We start from the raw sequence: 18783 nt of genomic DNA on the forward strand, positions 1-18783 counted from the left end.
CATCTGGGTAAATACCCAGGAGTGCAATTGTTGGACACATCTGCCTCGTTGCATTCCCACCGCCCCACACACAGGACTTCGTGCTGCTCCAGATCCTGGCCAACAGTTGGCACTGTCAGCTTTTCTGTGTTTGAGGCATTCTAATAGGTGTGTAGGATTTTGCTTTTCTCTAATGATAAATAATACTGAGCATCTTTTCATAAGTTTATTTGGCATCTGGATATCTCCTTTGGTGAGGTATCTGTTGAGTTCTTTTGCCTGTTTTTAATTGGGCCATTTTTTTTTTTACTGGTGAGCTTTCAGAATATGATTTGTACACAAGTCCTTTATCAGATATATATTTGAAAAATATTTTCTCTCAGTGCCTGGTTTGTCTCTTAATTCTCTTAACCATGTCTTTTGAAGAATGAAAATCTTATTAACTTAATAAAGTTCCAATCAATTTTTTATTTCATGGATTGTGCTTTTGGTTTCATCATCAAACCCAAGGTCATACAGATTTTTTTCTTCTGTTTTCTCCTGTAAGTTTTATTTTATTTTTATTTTTTTGTCATTTTCTATTTATTTGCTGTTTGTTTCAATTTTTTTTTCTTTTTTTTATTTTTATTGTTGGTTGTTCAAAACATTACATAGTTCTTGATATATCATCTTTCACACTTTGCTTCAAGTGGGTTATGAACTCCCATTTTTAGCCCATATACAGATTGCAGAATCATCCTGTAAGTTTTAGAGTTTTGAGTTTCACATTTAGTCCTAAGGTTGATTTTGAGCTTTTATGAAAGGGCTTAGGTCTGTGTCTAGATGCATTTACACACATGCACATGTCTGCTGTTCCAGCACTATTTATTGAAAAATTATCCTTTCTCTAGTGGATGCCTTTATACCTTTATGAAAAACGAGCTGACTCTATTTGTGAGGGGCTCCTTCTAGAGTCAATATTCTGTTCCACTGACCTAGATGCCTGTTCTTTTGCCAATACTGAGTCCCCTAACTTTGTTCTTTTTTAGCACTGTGTTGTCTATTCTAGGTCTTCAGCCTTTCCATACCATCTTTAGAATAAGTTTGTTACTATTTATAAAATAGTTTTGTAGGATTCTTATTGGAATTACATTGAATCTACAGATCAAGTAGGAAAGAAGTGACATCTTAACAATAATGTCTTTTGACCCATGATGATAGAATATTTTTCCATTTATTTAAATCTAATTTGACTTCTTTCATCAGTGTTTTATAGTTTTCCACATATAAACCTGTACATATTTTGTTACATAAATACCTAAGTTTTGTTTTTGGTGCTATTACAAATGGTATTTTTTTAAATTTCAAATTCCAATTCTTCATTACTGGTATATAGGAAAGCATACTGACCTTGTGTCTGTGTCTTGTAACCTTGTTGTACTTGCTTTTTAATTCTGGGGTGGAGGGCATTAAATAGACTTCTTTGGAATTTTCCATATAGACAGTCATGTCAGCTATGAATAAAGATAGTTTGGTTTCCTTCTTTCCAATTTTTGTCTGTTATTTATATATTTTTCTTGTCTAATTGCACTAACCAGGACCTCTAATACAATGTTGAATAGAATGGAAAGAGAGCACACCCTTGTCTTGTTCCCAATCCTTGGAGGAAAGTGACCTTTAAAAATGATTTTGACTAAAAGATTTTTATAAATGTTCTTTATCAAGTTAATGAAATAGCCTTCTACTCCTAATATGCTGATTTTTTAAAATTGTGAACAAAAGTTGGACTTTGTCAAATGTTTTTTTCAGGTCAATTATTTTTCTTTTTTGGATCAATAATACATTACATTAATTGATTTTCAAATATTTGAACCAGTTGTGTATACATGGAATATATCCCATTTTGTCACAGTGTAAATAACTTTTCAATACACACAAATTATTACTATAATGACAGTTGCTTCGGTGATATAGCTATAGAGTTCAACTGCTGGGGACTTAGACATCCCCTGGGAGACCCAAAGAGGTATTATAGATGAACAAACTAAATACATAGGAACACAAAGAACTTTATTTAGTTAATCAACCACAAATAAAAACAATCAAACCATGTGGCAAAAGGAAAAAAAATATCTAGGTTTAAGAAAAAAAAATTATCTTTTCTTATGAGAAATCTACTTTTGCCACAAATTTCTCATAAGTCCATTCATGATTTTTTTTTTTTTTTTTTTTTTAAAGAAACCAAGAGTTAGAAGGGATCTTAGAGGTTCTGCCTTTTCTCTGCCACACCACTGGATGCAGTTCTACACTAACCATGATAAAGCCCTTGTCTGGCTTCTGCTTGAGCCTCCACAGTTAGGAAAGAGCCAAACTGCCTCCTACTTCTGGCCCCTGTATTTAACCATCAGACCCTCTGGGCTGATCCAGCCACCCAGTAAGAACCCCACAGTTACTTACAAACCTCGCTGACTCCTCCCTGAGCTTTCTCACTCCTTAGACCTTCTCCTGATCCCCTCACCCTTCTGGTCACTGTGATACTTACAAGCTCCTGTGTGACATCGGCACCCCATGTGAAGCACCCCAAACTGGACATAAAGCAGACCAGAATAGAATTACTTACACCTATGAGAACTTCTCAATGCAAAAGAGCTGACAATGCCAATGGTTGGCAGGGATCTGGAGCAAGGCAAACTCTCACATGTTGTTGTGAAGGGGCAGATGTGGTCCAGATTGCACCCCTAAGTATTTACCCAGATGATTTTAAAACTTACATAGCACACATACAAGCATGAAAATGTTCACAGCAACTTATTCAAATTGTCAAAAACTGGAAGAAACTGAGATGTCCTTCAGTATTGATCAATGGGTAAGCTGACCATGGGGAATCCATATAGTGACATAGTGTTCATGTAAAAAACTGAAATGAGTTATCAAGTCATATATAGAGAGATGAGTCTATTACAAAGTGAAAAATGCTGGTCTAAACAGGCTACATATGTATCCTTCCTTTTTCTTTCTGTCTTCCTTTTTAGACTGTCTGGAAAAGATAAACCAATAGAGATAAACAAGCAGATCAGGATCTGGGTCACTTCTTTCTCTCCACCACAAATCCCACCTTCTTCCTCAGGCAACTTGTACATCACCATGAACTACAGCTTCATGCCTCTTGACCACTTCAACTGCAGCAACCATCGCTCCCACCACTTCCATCACCACCTCCTTCCTGATTACCAGGGATGGCTCGACAGCAGAAAACTACACTCCAGTCTTGGCCACAACCCTTCTCCTTGGCCCCACTGTGCCAGACCCTCCCTCTCAGCATCCCCTGGAGTCCCTGGCAGCCCTCTTTCTTGGCATCCTTTTCCTCTAGGCAGACCCATCCCCTATCAGTTGTTACTCCACTCCCTCCTTTGCCAGTACTTGAAGTTCTCTTTTGCCTTGGTCCTTCCAGAAACTCAGGCTGCTGGCCTCTGTGTGCATGCACAGATGGATCCCACCACGAATCCCACCATGGATCCCACCATGCCTCCTGTGCTCCCACTCTCAGGCTGTGCAGGTTAACTAGATATGACTACCTGCCCACTGCCCCAGGGACACTGTAAAAGTCACAATTTTTACTGTGCCACCATCGGTGCCCTAGAGCCTTTCCATATCAGCTCTTCCTCCTTCACCCTGGAGTGGGTTTTCCACTTTCCCACCCTCTGCTTCCCCCTTTGCCTCCTGTTTTCCTGAAGAAAAGAGGCCACAGGGCCTCCCTGTGTCACATCTACAGGTGGACTGACAACTGCATCTTGCCTTTTTGGGGCACCTCTCATCCCAAGAGCCCCAGCCTCAGCCTCTCCCACCTTCTCTGGGAAATACTTCATCAAGGATTCCTTCTCATCTTTAACTTTTCCTTGTTTCCTGGATTCTTCCATTCAAAACAGGAACCTCCTCAAGACTGCCCACTTAGAAGAAGAAACAGAGGACCACCTCTCTGGGCCTGTTTGACCCCTCCTGCCATCTCCTCCTCATCTCCGTCTTTGGAGTCACAGTTGCTGGGATCACCCGCACCTGCTCTCTCTCCGCTGTCGCCATCTCCTCCTACTCAGCCTGCTACGATTCCGACAAAACTGTCTGCCGGATGTCACCAGCGGGGTCTCGATGCCAGGTTTCAAGGCCTCTTCTCCAGCTGACTTACGTGGCCCATGCTGCAGCACTCTCTCTCTCTCTCTCAAAATGATTCCACTACCTTTCCTGGGTGTTCCTTCTGCTCTTGGCCACCCTTTCTCAGCTACCTGTGCTGCCCGCTGTCCTCTGCCCATCCACAAACACCAGCAGTCCTCACATTCACACTTGGGCCTCTGTTACTCCCGATTTCCTCTTCATCATTTCCAAAACTTTCAGCATCCCCTGGACACCGTCCCTGCCCTCACGCCTACACCTATGCCCCAGCCTCTAGTCTGGCCTTAACCTTTCTTTTGGCTCAGAGCTCCCACAACCCTTCATGTTAATCGTTTCCTGTGTGACAAGCATGGGGCTAGACCCTTTACTCCCATGATTCTCATTTAATCTTTAAAAAACAGTCAAAATGCTTCCTGAGGAAGATGAGCTCACAGAGGCCAAAAGCTAGCCCACACTGTACAACTAATGAGTTATGGGGTTAAGACGCCAACCCAGGTCAGATCTGTTTCATTCTCTGAGACCCTAAAGTGATCCCGCATTCATTTTAGTGCAGCAATCAACTCCCTAAAATTACATGCAAATGTATGTGTCCACAGTTTCTGGGGAAAAGTTCTTATGTGATATCGTCAGATTCTCACAAGAATCCATGACTCAAAAAAGATGGAGAATGTCTCTGCTGTAAGGAGAACTCCTTGAGGTCAAGACCCCAAAGAACCTGGCTGAGCTCTTCCATGCAGCTGTTCTATGAAGAAATCCCTAGGGACTCGGGCCCTGCTGGCAAGCAGATCAGGACACTGGCCACTGAGTTTCTGGCCTGGCCACAAGGAGCCTCAATCCCTGGCAACCTCCTTCCCATCAGCTGATCTGCACATTTTCCTTGTCTTCCCTCTAAAACATATGGATACCTCTTGGTGCCACACACGATGCAAGCAGAGGATGTCATTCTCAGTTACAGATTTGGAAACTGAGGCTCTGCAGGGGCAGTGACCTGCTTCCTTTTACCTGGAGTCCTGTCCTCACATGGAAAGGCCCACCAGGAAGGGACACCAATGAGTTCATCCCGAAGAAAGCCACCCCAGTGGCTGACCGTCCTGGCCTCTGGGCAATGTTCAAACTAGAGCTACCAGGGCTATGTCCAGGAACGGCCAAAGGGCCATCAGGAAGTCCATTTCCTGGAGCATTCTGCTTGAGAAAATGCAATTTCACTTCTGGCTCATTTCACCACTCAGCCTGAGCTGGACATAATGCAACTGTTCACAGAACAAGCTGCATGGCCTTTGCCAAGCTGGCCTGGCATCTGCCTGCAAAGCAGACTGCATCAGAGCCCCAACAGCCTCTCCTACAGGAGCTCCATGGCTGGTCAGAGGAGGGACTGAGTTGGCTCCCAGTCAAGTTGTTTTGTTGGGAAAACTATGAATCCCCTGATAGTTTATGCACATCTGTTTTCTTAAGACTAAGCTCAGTTGAAAAGAAAAAGATTTTCAAACGAAAGAGAAAAGAAGCAAAAGGTTTGGAACTTGATTTTTCAAAACAAATGATATGCAGCTTCTAGCCCAGCCGCATCTAGGCCTTTCTTAGCTCTTAATCATATCTCACCAAGGAACACCTCGGTCCGCTCTAGTCCTGATCTTCAGCCAATAAGCTGGTGTCTCTGTGAGGCTCCCACTGTGCTCACATGGGTGCTGAGGCTATGAGGGCTGGAAAAGCTGAATAGCAGTGATGCACAGGACCAGGCATTTCCAAGAGGGAAGGCCCAGCTGGAGCCATGGCCTCAAGGGAACATAGGCCCCAGCACCCAGAGGACCAATCATGCACATTATGCAACCTCTGGGCCACTGTCCTCATTTGAAACCAGAAAAACAAAACAGAAGAAGAAAAAATTGCCAACAGCATCATTTGGGGGTTTGGTTTATGCAACGGGAGTCGTCACAACCAGAGCAAAAATTGTGCTCCATCAAATCAGTTTGGAATAGTATGGGGCCAGTTAATCTGGGTTCAAAGAAGTCCAACTCAAAACTGTTTCCTGAGCACCTCATTCACTGGTCCTACTGAAGGTCTAGTACCTTTCTGCCCGACACTGGGTAAGGGAGCAGGTGGCAGGTGGGCATAGTGATGAGTAAGACGTGCATGGTACCTGTCCTATGAAACTCACAGACTGGCAAGGAAGCAGAGACCAGAGAGCTACACAGGATGAAGACAGATGGGTAAAGCACCACACAGAGAAGGACATGGTGCCATGAGGGAATGGATGATCAGGAGACCTCTGACAGGCTGGGGACCCAGGGGACAGGCTAAGATCTGAGAGTTAAACATGAAGGAGGAGCTCTGGGCTGACAGCAGAACACATAGGGCCCCTACAGGACAGAGACACGATGCATCGGGCAAGAGACGCAGGCCAGCATGGTGAAGCCTGAAGAGGGAGGAATAGGAAGCAAGGCTGGAGGATGGCAGAGGCTGGATCCCGATACCTGACCTCTCAGAGCACAACAGGGTGCTAGAACCTTAGCTTATATGGAATTGAAGCCCCTGGCATGACATAGACACAGGAAAGACATGTTCAGTTCTACCCACCTTATGAACTGGGTTGTAATGGCGCGAGAGTGGGTGAACACAGGGGTCTGGAGGAAGGGTTTGGATCTGGTGCAAGGTGCCTCTAAGTGAACCCTGGTGGGGCTGCAGCATTTAGGGACAACAGACTGCCTCTGGACAGGCATACACAAGGGCGGTTGCTTACCTGGTTAAACCTCCGGGTGAAGGCCACGACGTTGGGGGCCAGACTGTGTTTCTCCTTCTTACTCCATCCACAGCTGGCTAGTTCCTAGAAAGCAGAGAGTCCATTTCAACAGGGATTCTACTTGGGATGCAAAACCCACCATATCAAGTGGGAAGGAGCGGGGAGCTGAAGACCTGGCTACTCTCACCTTCCTTCACCAGGTCGGGGAGGAAGGCGGGATCTGTGGGAGAAGGTGTGTGCACGTGCTGCCAAAGGTGAGGAGGAGATGCAGAATACTTTCCTCCCATAACTTTGGCCACATTTCCCAAGATTTCTACGTCAAAATATTCTCTTTTTATGTTTTGAGTAGTGCGTTGTAATCATGCATAATAGTGGGGTCCACTGTGACATATTCATACATGCAAATAATCTAGTTGCTTCATTTCATTCCCTAGTACACACCTTTCCCTCTCCTCATGGTCTCCTTCCTCTAGACTACTGGGCTTCCTTATATTTATTTACTTTTTAAAAATTGGTATGTTATATATAAAAAGTAGGGGGGCTGGGGTTGTGGCTCAGATGTAGAGTGTTCACCTAGCATGCGTGAGGCACTGGGTTCGATCCTCAACACCACATAAAAATAAAATATTATGTCCATCTATAACTAAAAAGCAAATATTTTAAAAAGTAGGATTCATGATATATTCATACATGCATAGAGCATAATTTAGTCATCATTCATTTTGCAGTTCCTCTGATACTTGCATTCTAAAATTTATAGCAACATAGTTCACAATAGCCAAGGTATGGAACCAGCCTAGATGCCCCTCAAAGGATGAATGGATAAAGAAAATGTGGTATATATACACAGTGGAGTATTACTCAGCCATAAAGAAGGATGAAATTATGTCATTTGCTGGTAAATGGATGGAACTGCAGAGCATCAGGCTAAGTGAAACAAGCCAGATGAAGAAGTCAAGAGTTGAATGTTTTCTCTCATATGTGGCTTCTCTGGGGCCAAAAGTCCTTTCTTAGTGGGGACACAAACATTTTAACTAGCAGGACTCCTCCTGATGTAGAGTGAACCCAGAGCCCCAGGTGAACTTAAAACTGAAATCCAGCTGAAGGCTTGCAGATTTCATTGACCACATGACAGCCTCCATTCCTGAGTCAGGAAAAATCCTAATCCAGGCCCACCACCACCAGAAGAGCTTCCAGGACTACAGGGGCTTCCTTCCTGAAGTTGGACCCTTCCACTGTATATGACCAAAGGGACAGAAGTGAAGGTTCACTTTAGTGTCTTGTTCAGGGGCCTTGTCTCTGCTTTTCCAGCAGGTTTAGCATCAAGATTTGAAGAAATAGATTAGCTACATTTTATCTATCAGTAAGGCTGGTTCCCACCTGGAGATAAAAGAAGTAATCTAATGGGGGTTTTAAAAAGGACCAAGGTAAAGCCACTATCCAAAGACCATTCCCAACTTGTGCCTGCCAGAAAACAGAAGAAACGTAGATGCTAGAATTCTCTATCCCGAGTTCTAAGACTTCCTGTTAATTCATATCAGGCTCAATATCATTAGTATCTTTTTTTTCCAGCTGCACAGCTGGAACTTTCTAAAGATTTTTAGTGAGAGTCAGTTATCCAGCAGCTGGGACAGAGGCAGATCAGGAAGTCAGTGCAGTAATGGGAATGGCCATAAAGAAAACCATCGGCTGGGCAATTATGCCTGAGGTGTGGTGCTCATCAAACATATCTCAGGGCCCACAGGTAAGCCACAGATAGGAGCCTGTGGAAACTGGCCAGAGTTACTGGGCAGCTCTGGCAACAAGATGGACAAGCCAGGCACGGGAACACATGGGAACCAACCAGGAGGAGCTATCACACACCTCCTCACGGCTGCCTCGCATGTATCACGGCCTTCACAGAAACCCCCACAAGAGAACATGACCAACCCAGACCCTGCCAAGTCCTCACACTGCCCCCTCCCAGGCTAGACCCCAGGTAAGAGTAATGACAATGATATTAACTAATGCTACCGCTTAGCAAGAATCCCCTATGTGGCAGGTGCTGGACCAGGCACATCACCTATGTTTTCCATGTGATTCTCACCACATTCATTTTAACAAATGGGGGAAAAGGGCTCAGACTTCATGTACACCGTGAGTCCACTTCTCAAAATCAGATGTCTTTCTCTTAGAGATGTACGATTTACCTCTGTTATTTCCTTGTTCTGAACTGTGTATTTGACCTGCCTCTGTTGCATTTACCCACACCATTAAACACACCTGAATTGTTTACAGGTATATGTTCACACTCATTTAGTTTATCAGGACAAAGGCCTCTCTCTCCTGTGGATTCCAAAGCCAGTGCTGGAAAATATGGGTCATGCTCATCAAATATAAAACCCAGCTCCCTACACTGGGTTCAAGGCTGTGGTGTGGTTGTTGCCCAATTTCTGACTGAGAGTGGCCCTCCATATTTTCCTGAAAATTTTAATAAACAGCAGAAGTTGTGCATGTGTGTGTGTGTGTGTGCGTGTGCGTGTGTGTATACACACTTAATTCAGAGTCTGTGAACTTACTTCTGTACCATACAACTTAGAAAGACACCTGTCGACCAGTTAGACCCAGGTCAAATTCTTGCTGTGCATAACCCAGCAGCATGATGCTTATTTTCTTAGAACTTTCATGTTCTCACCTATGGATTCCAAAGCCAATGCTGGAAAGGATGAACTATGCTAACTAAATATAAAGGTCGCCTCCCCTTCGCAGGGCACACTGCCACAAAACAGCAAGGGCAGCATTCAGCCTTCGCCCAGCCCACAAGCACCACTGTCTTTATTAACAAGATCTATTATTATTTCTCTGCCTTTGTCACACAGGCAGGAGCCAAGCAGGAACTTTATCCACCTGAGTTTAATGATTTGGAATTTCTAAGACCCTGATTCAAACATGGCCATTTTCCAAGGATTCCCTGAGGAGCCTGGTGCTCTAAAGACTGGAGACATCTACCATTAAAACCTCAGCAGCATGAAGCATTGTGCTGAGAGGTACTGGGGCAAAGGTCTTGGGGCTCAAAGGCCCTGTTCTGGATCCCAGCCCTGCTGCTTGTTTCCTGGGCTTCAGTTTCATCATTGAAGAAATGAGGATGCTTAACCCCAGGACTGCAGTGGCTGAGGAAGGTGGTGGCAGGTGGGCATAGGGCCAGGCTGGCCATGGACGCTCACGCAGTGTTGGTTGAATGAATGAGGTCTGAGTGGTCCTCCGTGTTGAAACCTCCCAAACGCAGTGATCAAGATCAAGATGATCAAGATGTCCGAAGAAATGAGACCATTCTATCTGCACTAACGCAAGTTCTGGCCCAACCTTGTTGGCACTATTCCCCTCTGTGTTTGGCCTTTTAGGATTACAAGAGATTCTATCTGTGTGAAGTGGATCTGGAAAATGCGAAGTAATAGAACAAAACTCTTCCAGTCACTAATGCCTAAAAAAGGTTCATGCTATGGAACTAATGGTACCTATGGTGGGCTGAGGCTGGGAAGGCCCTGGGCTCTGCATCCTGGTGAGCAGGAGCTGCCCCAGGCCCAAGCACTTCCCTTCCTGGGGGCACAGTCCCACCCACCTGGGCTGCCCTGCCTCAGAGTTCTGGGCCCTGGCTGCCAGGCTTCTGGGATCTCTCCTCCATCACACAATGTTCCCCAGATTCACCAGGGAAAACAGAATCTATGAAAAGAAAATTTCCTGCTACTAAACTTAATGATTATCCCGGCCTCACTCTGGCTTCCCTCCTAGGACCCACCCCTCCCCCATCCCAGAGGCCCTGTCCATGTCTTTGACCTCCTCCTCTCCAGCGCCCCCTTCCCGCGGGCATCTTAGTGATCATCAGCCTCTCCCAGAAGCCACAGGAAAACAGCCTCCCAGGCGCCCCTCTCCTCCAGCTCCTGCTCTTTCTTCTCCTCCAGGGGAAAATTTCTCACACCCCCTTCCCTCTCCCACCCACCTCTCTACCCCTGCTCATCTGAATGTGCTCTTAACCAAGGACAACTTCCTGACTGGAAAACCACAGCCCCTACTCAGGCCCCTCCACCCCTCTGTGCCCTCTGCCGGGTGCTGGCCCTGCCCTTGCACCCCACGTTCTTCTGCTCATCTTCCCACTTCAGGCCCCCACCTGGGTCTGTCCAGGCTCACTGTCTACATTTCACCCTGAAGGTCACAGAAATACCCTGGCTTCAGCCATGTGTCTCTGTACCCCAGGTTGCCACCCTGAGTGCCAGGCTAGGCTACCCAGCTACCTGCTGGCCACACCGCAGCACCCTACACTGCAAAACCAGCAGGCTCAGAACAAAAGGGTATCGATGCAGTTGCCTTAAATAAAAACTCAAACATGAGATTCATGTAAACATTCAAAGGCAAATGCATATCAGAAGTCACGAAGGAAAAATCCCTAACTGGCACAAAAATAGCCCCATCTTAATACCTCATTCCTAGGTGACAACAGGCATCAACACTGGTCCTGCAAAGCTTCTCCGGCCATGTGACAGGAGGCTTGCCCACCAGCAGTCAGATCCCTCCAAGAAGGAGCATCAGCTCTCTGCTTAGTGGTCAGGGAGTCAGAAGCCTTGAAGTGGCCGAGGAGGGCCTGACTCTGACAGTGTCTGAAGCCAGTGAGGTCATCCCTAGAAGAGGTGGCCTGGGGAGTGGTGACACATCCTCCTTGAAGACCCCATGGTATCCAGGCTGCCAAGCCATAGGAAGCTGGCGCCAGCCCACGGTCCCTCCAATGTGGGCTTAATTCTGACCACAGCTTCTCCAAAGCACATTCGTTGACCGTGTCCACACGAAAACCGCATCACATTCAAGAAGAGTCTCTAAATCAGACCTCTGACCACCACCAGCTGGCACCAGCCAATGACACCACGTCACCATTGTGCCTCCCGGCAACTTTTCCCTTCCTCTTCCTTCCCACCCTCTGGCAGGGGAAAAACAAAAACATAAGATCGACTTATGAACAATCTTCAGAAGAACTGGTGGGACAATGACAGTCAAAGGAGCTCTAAAAACACCCAGGACAAGGTGGCCACTGAGGCAGTAGGGGACAGAGCCAACCAGGGGTGTCTAACCAAGAAGCAGGCCCAGCCTCTGGGGACAGGGCTCACAACAGACTCAGGTCAGGAAAGCTTCAGGGGCTGATGTGTCCCTCAGGGATGTGCAGGCCTCATCCCAAGGCAGTCATCATAGCACAGTGACCTGTTGCCCACACCCCTGCTGTGGAAGTGAGGGAGGAGCATGAGCTGCTGAGGAAGCCTCCCGATGGGCCCTGGCAGAGGCTGGCTCTGGGCTCAGGAGGGAGCATTAAGGGCACAAAGGTCACAGAAAGAACCCAGCGAGCATGACTGAGGAGTCAGCAGATCTGGGACAACCTCCTGGGTTTCAGTCAGCTTTTTTGCTGCTGTGACCAAAATATCTGACAAGAACAATTTTAGACAAGTAAAAGTTTATTTGATGCTCATGGATTCAGAGGTCTCGGTCCAGAGATGCGGATTCCACTGCTCTGTGCCCAAGGTGAGGCAGAACACCATGACAGAGGGGTGTGGCAGAGGAAAGCAGCTCAGGACATGGCAGTCAGGAAACAGAGAGCTCTGCTCACCAGGGACAAAATATAAACCCAAAGGCACGCCCCCAGTGACCACCTCCTCCAGCCACGACCCAACTGCCTACAGTTGCCATCAGTTAACACATATTGGTAGATTAATGCACGGATCAGGTTACGACTCTCATAATCTAATCACTCACCTCTGAAAGCTCTTGCATTGTCCCCCATGTGAGCTTTTGGGGGACACCTCATATCTAAACCATAATACCATGGCTGGGTGACCTGGGGCCATGAGTTTGCTCCTGTGAAAAAGTGGCACTGACAGCAGTGCTGCTGCCTAGGGAGTCAAAAGGGTTAGATGAGCTGACATTTGTAAAGTGCCCACAACAATGGCTGACACCTCATAAGCACGTTAATCATGTTAATAAAATAGTGCTCACGGGAAAAGGCATCACTGAGCGGGTGGGAGCAGGGCCAAAAATCCAGGCCAGGAGAGCCTGGAGGTAGGAGAAGGCACCAGGCTCCAAAGCCTGGGGTGAGGGCCCAAGCCAGCCAGTGGCCGCACGTGTGAGATATGAGCACCTACTGCATGCCAGGAACTGCAGGAGACACTTCTCACACATCATGTAGGTTCATCCTCACAAACCCTGGTGGTCGTTCTCCCATTTCCAAACAAAATAATAAGGAACAAGCAGATGATTCGATTTTTCCAGGCCACAGAGGCCACTGACAGTAGGGATGGTGGGAGCCATCTTCACCCAAGCCAGGACAAAGCTGTGGTCGCCACTTGGGCTCTAACCAGTGCCAGCCTAGAGGAGAGCTGGGTGGCACAAGGGCCAGACAAGGGCTTCTGAGGGGTCCCACCAGGTCAGAAAAGGGTATGACGCCTCTGGCTGCACAGGCAGGAATAGAAGACAAAAGGATGGTAGGATCCAGAGTGAAGATGCCCACCAAGCTCCCGGGAGCCCTCCCCAGAGCAGAGACTCGGGGAAAAACACAGTCGATACGCAGCAATGCCAAGCAGCCCACAGATTCCAGGTAAATACTGAGTCATTACCACTGAGTCTACACACAAACGACAACACACCAGTACTACTGCCATCTGATGGATGAGGCTCTGAGCTCAGAGAGACTTGTCACTTGTCTAAGGACACACAGCTAGAGCTGCTGGAACTGAGATCCAAACCCTGGTCTGATTCCAGAATCCAAGCTTGGCCACCAAACAGCTACAGGAAATAAAGGGGCTTCCTGGGTCCTTTCAGACAATAAATGTGCGGATGCGCTACTTGGGAGGAACACTTGTCTGGCCCTTTTCAGGAGCCCCATCCACTGGAGGACATCCAAGGCCACTGGCTGTCCCGTGGGTAAAATCTGAAGTTCTAGCAGATCCTAATAATTATTAACAAAACATGAGTGCTTTTATTAGTATGTATTTCACTGTCAGCACAATTAAATATCCTGTTATGCTATCCACCCTCAAAGAGAACATAAATCAAAAATGTGAGAGAGCAAATGTAGTTAGTCTGTGAATAAAAACAAGTTTCAAGAGGGAGAAACGGCTTCTGCCCATCATCTATCCTGCGATAAACCCGAACCACTGCTGTATTAAGTTCAAAATAGGTGACAAGTTCAAATGACACATGATATACACATTTCCTAAGGTCACTCCTGAGATCCCTCTGACAAAGCCCACAAATGAAAACAAATCCAAAATAGCAATGACAATAGCAGCAGAGGGATGTTACCCTCCAATGAGAGATTTCAATACCGTTCTGGGGATCAGCCTGGTTTCTGACTAACTGGAAGCAGAAAGTCTCGAGCTGGAAAAAGTCATGAGGGAGATATAGAGGTGGTGAATCAGCTGCCCAGGGCACTCAGAGAAGCAGAGGGCAGGGGCCAAAAGCCAGCAAGGTCAGCATGCCCACCCCCAGGAGAAACCAAGGTGAGGGAACTGCAGGCTCCCCTCCTATTGGCATTGGAAGGGCTGTACCCTGTAAGCCTGTCCCACAGTGTGGGCATATTGCTGTGTCCTACCTCGGTCACTCAAGAGGAAGGCCAGGAGGGTCAGATCACGAACAATGACAAGCTACCGGGAATGAGTTTAACAGCACAATGAGAGGAAAGACCAAGATAACAGAAAAATTAAGCTTAGAAGGAAAAAATAAGAAATGAAAACTCTAAAACACATAAATACGCTTCTTGTTTTGGTATCAGGTATTTAAACACAGGGGTGTTCAACCACTGAGCCACATCCCCAGCTGATTTCTTTTTTAATTTTATTTTTAATATTTATTTTTTAGGTGTACATGGACACAACACAATGCCTTTATTTTTATGTGGTGCTGAGGATCAAACCCGGGTCCCGCCCATGCTAGGCGAGCGCTCTACTGCTGAGCCACAATCCCAGCCCCCCAGCTGATTTTTTATCTTGAGATGGGGTCTCACTAAATTGCTTAGGGCCTTGCTAAATTGCTGAGGTTGGTATTGAATTTGTGATCCTCCTGCTCAGCCTCCTGAGCTGCTGGGGTTACAGGCATGCACTATGGCATCTGACACACACACACAATTTCTATTGCACTTTGCTACTATAAGAAAATGAGAAGTGTTGGACTAAAAAAAAAAAATTTGCAAAGCACAATCTAATAAAAAGATAAAAAATACACGTATGAAGATGTGAATTTGGTGTCAACGTATCTTATGTACAAACAGAGATATGATAAATTGTGGTATAAAGGTGTATTAAGAATTGTAATGCAAAAAAAGATATATATATATATATATATACACACATATATATATATATATATATAAAATATATAAAGAACAGCTATAATTCAATGATAGGAAAACAAACAGCCCAGTTTTTGGGGTTTTGTTTTTTTTGAAAACTTGGACAAAAGCTTTGTTCAGATCCTTTATGAAAGAGAATGCGGAGGGCGAGTAAGCCATGGAATGACGTTAGCAGCATTAGCCCCAGGAAAAAGCAAGTCAAAGCTGCAAGATGCCACCCACACATGTTGCCACAACCTAGAAAAGACAACAGCTGACCTGCCACGGCTGCAAAGGATGCAGCACAGCTGACCTCTCATCTGTCACCCTGGGCATTCAAACTGGCACTGCCATCTGGAAATGCAGTGTGGCTGTCTCTTATAAGTTAAGCACACACCTACCCTGGGACCTAGCGATCCCACTGGTAGATGTTCACACAATGCAAACCCATGTCCATATAAAACTGTGTGTGCTTGTTTATGGCAGCTTTATTTCTATTTCCCAAATTAGAAACAACCCAGATTTCCATCAGTTGGTGAGGGAATAGGGGAACTGCGGCACACCCACATAGCTGAGTACTACTCGGCCATGAAAAAGGGAATTAGTATTGCACGTGCTAAAAAAGATGCTTCACTTTCTGCCAAAGGAAAGAAACTAGACACTGAAGTGTTGTATGATTTCATTTACACAACATTCTCAAAAAGGTAAAAACTACAGGAACAAAAATTAGATTAATGGCTGCCAAAGACAGGGTCAGAGGTAAACCAATCTCAAAGGGCAAGAGAAAACTGTGGGAGTGACAACAAGCTCTCATCTGGACTGTGGTGACTGCGAGAGAGCACACGTTCTTCAAAACCCACCAAACTGTTCACTAAAAAGTTTGATTCCTACCTGATATAATTAAACTTTAATAAACATGACTTTAAAAGAAAAGGAATTTGCAAGGTGAGTCCCATGCTGACAACTGTGCAAAAAGACCTAAGAACTACTAGTCAACCTGGGGAAGGACAAGGTTCCTGGAGTAAGACTCTGGAGAAAACAGCAGCCATTAAAGATATGTCAGAAATGAAATTACGATAGAAAGCTTGGGAAAGCTTGAGGACTCAGTGAAGGGGAAAGGCGAGAGAGAAAAGGTGATAATAATCTCCAAGAATGCCAAAAAACAAGAATTCCTGCTTGTGTCTATTTAAATTTTGAATATATTTAAATACTACATATTTATTTAAACACATACTTTATATAAATTCAAGTAGCATAATAGGTTTACCATATGCTAAATATTATGTATTTTAATACTCATCTACATTTACATATTATATACGTATATGTGTGTAATATACTCTGTTTCAAGCAACTGATGGATCAAAGAAAATAGAGTATAGTGCTGAACTGGAGGCCTGGTCCCTAAGAGAATGAAATACAGCCCTGGCACACAACTTGGCTTGTCACCGAGTAGGACCTACACAGCCATAAAGACAACGAGTGCTGTTCGTTGGCTTTCCACTTTTACGTCCACCTAAGGAATCTGTGGTTGCTCTGGGGAATGTCAGAATGTGTAGTTCACTAGCTTGACAATGGGGACGTGCAGCTGAGGCAAGGGACTTAAAGAGGGGAGGGAAACACAGGGAGCAAGCAGCCTAGAGACTGCAGGAAGAGAGGTTTCAGAGCACCAAACAGAATCCCAAATAACCTGGAGGAAAACCCTTTAAAGAGGTTGCCTCTGGGAAGGGCCAGGGCGAGGGATGGAGACTTTATCTACACACTCTACTATTTGATTATCATGTGCAGGATTGCTTTGAAAACACTTTTACTAGATAACATATTACACATAATAAGCCTTCCAAATTAAGTTTTAACAGTTAGTAAATATTCCAAATATACAAAATTTTTATAAAATCATAACCTGCTTATGATCTGTCATTGTCAACGGTTATAAATATAGTCCATTCTCACATGACCACTAGATGCTCTATACCTTTCAGTGGAGGAATCATGAGTCCTCCAGAGAGAGTCCCTAGGATGGGACAAGGGCACTCAGGGCCCATGGTGTGCACAGAAGGCAGGGCTGGCTGAGGGTTCAGGAAGGCTCCCTGGAGGTGGGTGACTGCTGGGAGCGGCACTAACCCTTCCTGGAACAAAAGTAACTGCTGTGAAACACAGAAGGAAAGGGAAGAGGACTGAAGAGAAGGGGAAGGAGGCAAGGAGGGAGGAAGAATGGAAGGGAGGAAGAAGGAGGCCAGTCACGTGCCAGGCCCTGCGCCGGGGAGGTCCCAGACATTGAGGAGCTTGGAGTCTGCTCAGGGGGCAGCAGACAGGAAGGCAGAGAAGGACAAGTACACTTTCCTGCCTGTTCCCTAAGGCTGACATCCCAAGACTGTTCTAGCTCTACGCCTCCTGTGTGGCCATCAGTGGGCTGTGTCTCTGGCTCTTTCCTGGGCAATGATGATGGTAGTGGTGGTGGTGGAAAAGAAAGGGTGAGAAGGAAGGATGAGGGAGGAGGGAAGAGGGGAAGAAGGAGCAGCAGTGACTGACGGCTTGTGGAGCACTTCTGCATTCACCTGGTTTCCCAAGTTCAAGTGGATCTTAGGAAATAACAGCAATGAGCACAACAAAGATGCTCTCACATTCATAGCACTCACCTTCTACAGGCTGGGGAGAGGAGTTTGTCAAATAATAATAAATTATTCAAACCGACTTGATCAGGGTGAAGGCAGGGGACATTCAGAGGTTGTCTCAAGGGTCTGCCTGGCAAACTGACCTGGGGTAAAGAGGTGAGGGGCACTCTCTGCAGCTGTGTGGAGGAAGAGGCTCCCAGACAACAGAAAGTTCATGTATGAGGCCCAGGTCAGCGTGCCCCCTTGAAGCTGAGAAGAGTCAGGTAGCCAATGGGGCAAGAGGACACAGGCTGGAGAGAGTGGGATGAGGGGGACTGGGCAGGACAGGAGCAGGTAAGCATGGGGTTTGTTGTTTCGTTTTGAGGCCCAAGGGAAAGCAGTGGAGGAATGAGCAGAAGGAGCTCCCCAGGCACACAGTGCTCATGACACGAGCAAGAGCAGCAGCGGCCCCAATCCACAAGCACTCTTCCACTGTCCCAGCAGCCACTTTGGTAACTGTGTGGGATGTTCCCATGTTCTCATGTGACAGCCAGCTTGCTTGCTTGACTGCTCCCTGCAGTGCAGGGGATGATCCTGGGCCTCAACACCCCCAGCCCAAGAGAGCAATCTCTTAGTAACTCTGAAACAAATACCTGCAGGAGGCTGTGAGTGTGGAGAAAGGGAGGAGGCAGGTCCCAGGGAGAAATGGCCTCAGGACCCCTGGCCAAACAAACCACAAGGGCAGGGAGATCTAGTGGGGGCAAAGTCAGGATGTATACACAAGCTGGAGGATCAGTGAATGAGCAGACGCAATTCCTCTTTCTCAGTTTTTAGTCTTGTTCCTTTCTATAGAATAACAACTCATTTACAGCCACTACTGTTTCATCAAGTCCTCAAACCTCCATCTGCTTAGAAAACATGTACTAGATTTAGGGTCATGAAGATGATGCAAATTTCCCAAAACATTCCCGTTCCAGCCCTCGTCCTGTGCAACT

The 18783-nt window shown here is 46.0% G+C and overlaps 1 protein-coding gene across 16 annotated transcripts in view; it reads right to left on the reverse strand.

Moving 5' to 3' along the window:
* Ralgps1 (Ral GEF with PH domain and SH3 binding motif 1) overlaps positions 1-18783 on the reverse strand; it is a 258635-nt gene that overhangs the window by 149066 nt on the left and 90786 nt on the right. For all 16 annotated transcript variants that reach the window (XM_048813018.1, XM_015497571.2, XM_048813019.1 and 13 more), the window contains one exon: positions 6857-6940. In XM_048813018.1, coding sequence (XP_048668975.1) covers positions 6857-6940 — 84 coding nt within the window. The remainder of the gene's footprint in view (positions 1-6856; positions 6941-18783) is intronic.

Source organism: Marmota marmota, unplaced genomic scaffold (assembly GCF_001458135.2).
Source record: "Marmota marmota marmota unplaced genomic scaffold, marMar, whole genome shotgun sequence".
Lineage (NCBI taxonomy): Eukaryota > Metazoa > Chordata > Mammalia > Rodentia > Sciuridae > Marmota > Marmota marmota.